Source organism: Branchiostoma belcheri, unplaced genomic scaffold, assembly GCF_001625305.1.
Source record: "Branchiostoma belcheri isolate BF01 breed outbred unplaced genomic scaffold, Haploidv18h27 scaffold104, whole genome shotgun sequence".
Classification (NCBI taxonomy): domain Eukaryota; kingdom Metazoa; phylum Chordata; class Leptocardii; order Amphioxiformes; family Branchiostomatidae; genus Branchiostoma; species Branchiostoma belcheri.
Window position 1 is genome coordinate 162,385 of NW_017802425.1, and position 8,271 is coordinate 170,655.

General features: G+C 45.1%; 2 protein-coding genes across 4 annotated transcripts in view; one reads left to right on the forward strand and one right to left on the reverse strand.

Annotated features, from left to right (window-relative positions):
• LOC109476704 overlaps window positions 1-1,584 on the reverse strand; it is a 14,301-nt gene extending 12,717 nt beyond the window's left edge. The window contains exon 1 of one of the 3 annotated variants that reach the window (XM_019777723.1): window positions 1,481-1,584. The gene's annotated coding sequence lies outside the window, so the exon portion shown is untranslated. Of the gene's footprint in view, window positions 1-1,099; window positions 1,204-1,480 lie in introns of those variants that run through there. The other 2 variants (XM_019777711.1, XM_019777715.1) reach the window with 2 other exon arrangements.
• Window positions 1,273-8,271, forward strand: LOC109476742. Its single transcript, XM_019777751.1, is given in 17 exon segments — window positions 1,273-1,694; window positions 2,851-2,911; window positions 2,914-3,063; window positions 3,231-3,348; window positions 3,497-3,680; window positions 3,916-4,056; window positions 4,357-4,487; window positions 4,704-4,782; window positions 4,987-5,102; window positions 5,261-5,465; window positions 5,711-5,932; window positions 6,071-6,277; window positions 6,529-6,654; window positions 6,813-6,983; window positions 7,177-7,415; window positions 7,692-7,978; window positions 8,185-8,271. Coding segments are annotated over 16 exon segments (2,640 nt in total). The 5' UTR covers window positions 1,273-1,451; the 3' UTR covers window positions 7,939-7,978; window positions 8,185-8,271.

Sequence of the window (8,271 nt, forward strand, 5' to 3'; positions counted from 1 at the left end):
CAAAATTTTCGTTCAGCCAAAAACGCAGCAACCTTCGTGAGCGTAGCAAAGTAGAGTCTTATTTGGTCTGAATACTGCCTATCGAGAACAACGCCGACCCAACAAACCGCCAGGTATTTTAAAAGCCAATCCCCGTCCGCGCAAATTTGCCCCATTTCCTTGGCCTGGCGGGCACGCTCAAGAGCCGGGAGCTTCCCACGGAATATTTCACTTCGTCGCGTGCCGCACTTAAATATCATATCAAACTATTAATAAATTATTATTGATTGTTGATAGTATTAATTAGGATGTAGTTTCAGGGGCATTTGCATGCCGGACGAACCCCCCCACAAGGCTCAAAGGTCCTTTTTTGTCCACTTTTTATGTAAAGGTCCACTTTTTTGTCCACTTTTTATGTAAAGGTCCAAGATTTTTCTTGAAAAGACGGACTGGAATAGTAGAAAAACTGCTCCCTTTGTCATTGAATAAAAATTTATCTCAGATTTTTTCTTGGAAACCCTCTCAAAAATGCACGAAATGCCATTTTTGAAGGTTAATTTTTCAAAATTTTCCGGGGGAGCATGCCCCCGGACCCCCCTAGGAACCTCGCGCCTTCGGCGCTCGCCTCGCGCCTACGTCGCTCAAGGTCCCCTCAAGCAGTGGGAAGAACCCCCCCATTCAAAATCCTGGCTACGGGCATGATTTGTAATGTTCAGAAGGGGGGAGGCCAAGGAAAGTTTTCTTATAGCGGGGGAGGGCCAGGGAAAAAAATAAATACGGGGGGGAGGTCCAGGGAAAACCTTTTCTGCCCGATTTCCTACGCACCGGCCCTCCCCCCAGATAAATAACGTACGGTCCCTTAGGTCCCTACAGCACCAACTTTCCCTTGTGAAAAAATAAGACAGACAAAAATCCACCCAAGGGTCCTGACAGAACTCAATGATTAAGTCCCAGAATATAGAGAAACCATTGCCAGAGGCATGCATAAAGAAGACTGAGAGCAAGCACATTTACAATAGCCTTGAGAGGGAATATTAATGGCCGCTGTAAATACTGACCTACAATTACATATATAACGTTATATATATGTAGGTTAGTTAGTCATTACACGTAACGGTACCCGGCGATAATGTGTAGGGGATTGGAGAGCCAGGCCCTGGAGAAGGCAGGCTGAAATGTGCACCCTGAGAATTTGATCCCCTTCCAATCCTACAATACAATATACATGTCGCTGTTACTTCCTGATTTGTTTTAGACCAGCAGCCCTTGCGCTGGAGTGGCGTGCATGCATGAGTCATTGCGATTCGACAGTGCTCAAGTTTCGGTGGGCTGAACCGGACTGTGAGTGTGATCAGTCGGGGTGCAAATAGTCCTTAACCCGAGTACGGGCGGAAGACGTATAACTCCATAAGACATTGCGGCGCAGCAGGTCTCGTCTTTAAGTATACTAACGTTGTGTGATTATCGACAGTATGGCAGAAGAAAGTTCAACTTCTCTTACTTCCGGGTTAAGAACTGATGAGCCTCACGGCGGTTCCCTCAGCGCCGAAGACGTGGCCTCTGCAGCGGACGACTTGCTGGGGTCGCTGGACCTGCTGGTACGCTGTGGGCTGAGCACCGAGGGTCTAACCTCGGTGGAGGAGGCGCAGGTCCGGCTCAAACATCACTTACAGGGCACAGCGAGGGGGGGCGAGCCGCAGAGAAGTACATCTAAGGTAAGCCACATCGACTTTTCCCTTAAGGTCAAAGTTTACCAAACGCCACCTGACCCACCCGAAGTTACTTAGTTTAAATATTTTGAAACTTTGCTGTCGCTGTGATCGTCAGATATTTTGCACGTACACCTTAGACACGTTTAGAATACCTCCGCTCCTTGTTAATAGTTCCGTTGAATCCTGGATTATTAATGTGGGAACCCTGCATGCAACAGCATTTATTTACGCTAACTGTTATAGTCCAACAGTGAAAGAGGAAGTCACGGAAGGTAGACACGGTTAATACAACATAAACAGTCACGGTCTGCTTAATATATATAATGCTATTTCCCTGAAGAACGAAATGGCGATTCGCACAAGCGTAAATCTATATCATTCCGTCTCCACCTGATGTCTTTGTTTTTGTCTTAGTGAAAGAGAAAGTAAGTCAGCCATATGACGTAGCACGTTTGCCGCCATGATTTTCAGCGCACAGAAAGTGAAACTTGTGCCTGTAACCACTAACGTTAGCGGTTACTTGGAAATCGCCTCCTTGTCGTGTATCCATGCAACATGGGACGTGATATCAAGTCATGCGAAACAAGAGTTCAAAGATCTCATACCTCCATGAAATATTCAGGTTTTGTGATTTTTGTCGCTTTATCCTGTCTCATTGATGATAGAAATAAGGTTGTAATTGGTATAATCTATTGTAATAAATGGACTTTACTCAAATTACATAATAGTGGATCTTTGGAACCCCCGGGATCAAAATGATTAATTAGCTGATGGGTTTCATGGTCCCTATCGGCGCGGTGGCATCAGTCTGACTTCCCGCGCCCAGAGGCAGATCATACAATTTTATTCTGAACTACTTAGAGAGGAGCGTGTAGATAATTTTGTATGTGCGAAAGTTCTATCCTATGGCAGAATTAATTATAAGCATTTCATCACTTTATGCAAATTAATGCATGCATCTATGCTCGGTGATGTTCACTATCGGCTTAAAATTTTTTAGCAAAAACCGTCCCTGCAGTTCCATAACAAGTTGTTAGGGAGGGTTGAAAAGCTACCTGCCACAAAAAGGGTACAAATGGTCTGCTGCAATACGAAATCAGTATTTTTGAGACAACAAAAATAAGATCAGTCTTGATGTTATTCATCTATCATCTTTCAGGTGATGCAAGCCATGCAGGATGAAGTAGAGAGAGACAGTCACATCCGGAAGCTGCTCTTGGACCTTTTTCCCAAGCCGAGAAGTACTTACACGGTCTGGACCAGCCGCAGAAAGACCAGCTGGACGCCGCGCCCGGTGTGCAGGGGTGGGAGGACAAACTCACGTGGTACCAGGACAGACTGACGAGGAACGACTGTCCCATCCTGGTGGCAGGTGTGTGTGGAGTGGCTGGGTGGATTGTCTTGATATTTGGCCTGCGGGCAGGCCTTGATGAGACAGTTTTGGTATTTGATGAGTGTTTTTTAATGTAAGGTATGACTATAAAATAAAGCGTACAGTATATTTTCCTGAGTTTGATACTGAATTTCCCGTTTCCACAGGGGAGACGTCCGCAGGAAAGAGCAGCATCCTGAACATGTTGCTTGGGGAGGAAATCCTGCCGTACTCGCTGTTATCCACAACTTCTGTCATCTGTGAGCTCAAGTATGGCGCGAAAAGGTAGCGAACAGCAGAATTATTCTATTCTGTCCAAAGCTATATACTGTACCTGAATCTTATTCGGGCCTCTCCTCTATCCCATGTTTGTTCTTAACAATGATATTGACATGTCTGGCACATCCCATATCGTCTGTATTGTGCCCTGCAGATGTGCTGTGGCTCACTTGGCAGAAGCTGATCCGGCCACAGGGAGAGATACAGTGGACATCGTTTTTCAGGACTCCGTTCCCGTCATGCAACAGCTGGCCCCGTATGTGCAACAGAGGGGAGACCGCTCAGCTCCCAGTCCTTACAGCAAGGTCGAAATCTTTTGGCCTTTGGCGTATTTAAAGGTAGGCTAGGATTTAATACCTTCAGTTCCTCCATTTTCCACCTGAAGCATATACTTCATTAGAACGATGCATATCTGATTATACTAGCTTAGTAAAACGATGTGGAGGCGTAACATTCACGGATGAAAGTCATTCAAAGTTCGCTGTTTAACACCTGTTGTACTTGAAGTCACATATAGTTCCGATTTGATTGAAAGCTTTTTCAACATATACGTAAAGTTGATTTATTTTACAGGGGGGTATCGTGATTGTGGACAGTCCGGGGATCGGAGAGAGTGATGACATGACAAAACACGTCATCAGCTACCTCCCACAGGCCTTTGCGTTTATCTACGTCATCAATAGCGGGAGCGCGGGAGGTGTGCAAGAAGACAGGGTAAGGCACGGCAATTCGTCAAAAGAAAATCAATATTAGATAATATTGTAAGGGACGAGGCATATATCACAGACACTGTATTGTATATCAATGATTACGAATACAATTGCAAGGTACGAATTGAATTGGAATCTTTGCAGGCGTAAACTTCAGTTCAAAACTTTTGACATGTCATTTTCCTGTCAATCTTGCCCCACACACGTCCGGACACACACACTATTTTGTCCGTATAAACATACGCACAAACCCACAGACATTGCCTTTAGAAGCTTTTTCATAAACAACCTGTCTCATTTGTAGCTCCAGAAGCTCCTAAAGATGATCTCTGAGAAGAAAGACGGTGATTGGTTGCATCACTTCAACCCCGAGGCCGCCATCTTTGTTTGCAATAAGTGGGACCAAGTGCCAGGAAAGGAAACAGACGAAGTCAAGTGAGTTGGAGGGAACAGCCACTAGTTGCTAACAATCATATATAATATCCCACCTTGATATTGATACCATGTTTACTGACAGTAGATTTGTGCAACTGTCCACTGTCAAGAGCAATGTGAATCATGATGAAGAAACCTTCCAGACGTAAACTGTGTCCTATCGCAGCATTTCTCGTGAAACGACGTATAAGACTTCTTTCTAATTTCGTCCCATAGACAAGATACGTGGAAGAAGCTGCAGCGATGTTGGCCGGGCATCAAAGAGCACCAGTTGTATTATTTGTCTGCAAGAACGGTACGTAGACGTCTTCTGTCGTAGCCTACAATACTTCATGGCGTTCAATAGTTGTCAGCAAAGCACACGTAATGAATGAAGTGATAGATGCAATGCTCCGTGTAGAGCATGCTTTAGATACACAGCATTTTATGTACTAGTAGTTTTGTATTACACAGTACGTTGTACATTGTGATATTGATGTTGATGTACATGCCCATGTAGGCGTCCTCCCAGTTTCGTGCTGCCGGCATCCTGACTAAGGACTTTGAAGAACTGATCCAGGGTATTGAAGAACTTTTGCCCGCCAGTCTTCATAACCGACTGGAGTCCACTTACAAGTACGTACATCTTTTTTGTATGAATCGGTATAACTCTTGTAATCTATCATTCCTCTGGAGTTATTGGATAGGTCTGAATGGATAGAAGTTTGTTTCTTGCTGAGAGACGCCACTGTTCTCAGCCGCTGACTGCCACGTGCAATTTCCTTACTTTTAAGATGGCTGTCGAACCTTCTGAAGCGCAGCGCTTTCTGCCAGCGCGTTCAGATCTGCAGTGCCCTGATGACTGCCGACCAGCGGCAGAAGGAGTACCTGGACATCATGGACCGGATCGCCAAACTAGAGTCCCGCGCGGGAGCGGTGATGAAAGGTCTGGAGAAGGAGTTGAACACGAGCGTTCGTCAGGCCGTCGAGTCCCTTGAGGTCAGTGACCCCCGACAGGAGTATTGTAATTAGTTATGTCCGCACATTTGCAGCTATAGCTCAAGATTCCTTTCCTGCATTCGTATGTAGTTTGGCTTGTCGTCTACTAGTATGCGCTAGTCTGTTAGTATGCATTTTCATAGGTGATATTACAAACCGACCGTTTTGAAGGTTTAGAGTAGTTTTCAAAGATTAATATTCTGGATGGTTTTGCTGCGCCTTCTCCCCACTTAAATGATCAATAGACGTACCTGACAAATGAGGAACAGACTATCACACGTTGGACCGAGCATGAAGCACCCACCGCAAAAGACTTCTCTGTTATCAACGAAGAAGTGGCCAACCTGATTCGTCAGCGACTTCAGACGGTCATTAACTGTTGGAAGGAGAACACACGGCCATTCCAGAAGATTCAAGATGACCTCATGAGGCGATTTCAGGAGGAGTTCCGACCTGTGGAAGACCAGGTACTTTTGTTTGATGCTCTTCGTTTACGAAATGCTTCTTGTTTTAATTTATTTACACGTGCAAATTAGACTGACATCGAAAAACATATTTCATGTCGTATATATCTAAACGTTACTGTTACATTTCTATCCAACAAGGTTGCAGCTATCCGTCTCGCTATGGAACAGGGAGGAGGAGCGGCTGAACAACTCACAGTTTCGGCGGATCCTGAACGGAAGAGCCTGGAGATGATAAATGCCCAATGGACGCCAGGGGAGAAGGTCGCCATCGCTTTGACGTCACCAATATGGCTTCCGTTCGCGATAGTGGCTGGAGTCATTTATCTCCCAGTCGCTGGGATACAGGTAAATTTCCATGCATCATACCTATGATGTATGTAATATGTAGTATTTGAACAGAAACATTCAAATTGGTAAAACCACTGTAAGCTAATTTAAAGGAATTTTATACCTGAGGACTATTGCCCAGAATCACCGGTATGATCGTAATGAGTCAAGTGTAGATGATATTTAGATCACATTCAATGTCGATGAGTGGGCAAAATAAATTTAACTTGGCCGTTCAAAACTTTTTTTCTCTTGCACTATACCTACAGACCCTTTACAACAAGATTGTTACTGAGCAGAAGATGAAGACCTACCACACAGACAAGGCCAGGTTTATGAAGGAACGGGCGGAAGAGATGCTGAAGTCCTTGTGTGAGGGAAACAATCTCCGCAAGGTAATTTTCTTTAACCCTCAACAGTACACCTTCCCAGACTGATTAATCTGTACACCTGGGGTCCGCGCGGACCCCAAAACAGTTTTTTTGCAAATTTTTAGAAATTATCAACATTCAACACGCTACAAGCTCAAAATATTACACAATACATACTGCAGGTGATGGACAGTCACATGGCGGCCGTGTGGCAGTGGTTCAGCGCTCTGAAGGAGTCTATTCCAACACTCCTCCGGGCCGAGAAACGTCTTCTGCACAGCGTACAGCAGGAGAAAACACAGAACAGAAAAGCTGTGGGATATTACAAGACGTTCTACCAACAATGCCTGCAGGTAAAAAGACTGGATGTAGAAACGATTTAAGTGTGACGGGGAGTGCATACACGTATTGAAAAAAGATATGCATTCAGCCTTGTGCGTCTCTCAATGCTATCATTAGAATTCAGTTTCTTGTTGAAGTTCGTGACTATTCCACATTTATTGCAGTTTTTCAAACTCATATAGATCGTTTCCGTTCGAAATCTAGCTGCAGAGCAAACTGGACAAATTGTACATGAGCGACATCCGTAAGTACGAGATCGACAATGACAGTATCATCTGTGACCGAACCACTGACTTCATATCGGAGGGGTGTTTCGGGGCGGTGTACCGCGCCAGCCTGAAGAAAGCCGACGGTTCGTCGCAACCCGTGGCACTGAAGATACTAAAGGACGACTTACTATCTGACACTGTTTCTGAGTTCCTTGTCGAGGAGGACAATCTTAAGTATGTATCTCTTTTTTTTCATTACGCCTTTGATGTTTGAAGTGTAAAAACAGGCCAAAAATAAGAAGGACAATGCGTGGCAGTGATGTTGGAATGATCCATATGTATGGACAAGCCGGTATGGAGAGAGGAAATGACCTTCTGTCATCTTCCTCTTCACCAATCATAATTGCCCTGATGAAGATGGCAGACGGTCGTCTAAACGTCGGTTTTTGTTTCACAAGAAGTTGCCAATAAAGAACTTTTAAAACATGCTTACGTTCCTTTGTGTTTCAGACGCTTGCAGCACCCAAACGTCGTCCGGTTCCTCGGCTCTTCTTGCCGAAAGACCAGGGGCCGGCCGTCTGGAGCTGTTCATGGTTTTGGAGCTGCGCGACACAACCCTCAAACGGGTTGTATTTCTCGGTCACCAAAACGTTCCCGCGAAACACAAAGTCGACAGCCCGACTTTCATCAGGGCGAGGGAGTTCCTGAGGACCAACGCACTGCAGATCGCCAGGGGGCTCTCCTACATCCACGGTAACGGTCTGGTGCACAGGGATCTCAAGCTGGACAACATTCTGGTGAAGACAGCTTTCATTTAAAACAACCATTCACACGTTGGTTTTCTATCAGGTTAAACATATCACAAGTTGTAGCCGACGTACTTTATCATATGTATTGACATACCCTGTGACAAATAAAGCAGCAGCAGCTGCTTGTTAGGATTGTGTTGGTATATGGCCCAATAATCATGTATGTGACTTAGTATCAATGGTGCTGTTTCCAGATGAAGAGAGGGACGGTGAAGATTGCTGACCTGGGCATGGCCAAACCGATGGAGATCATCGCCGGGACCTGCCATGCAGGAGCTCTG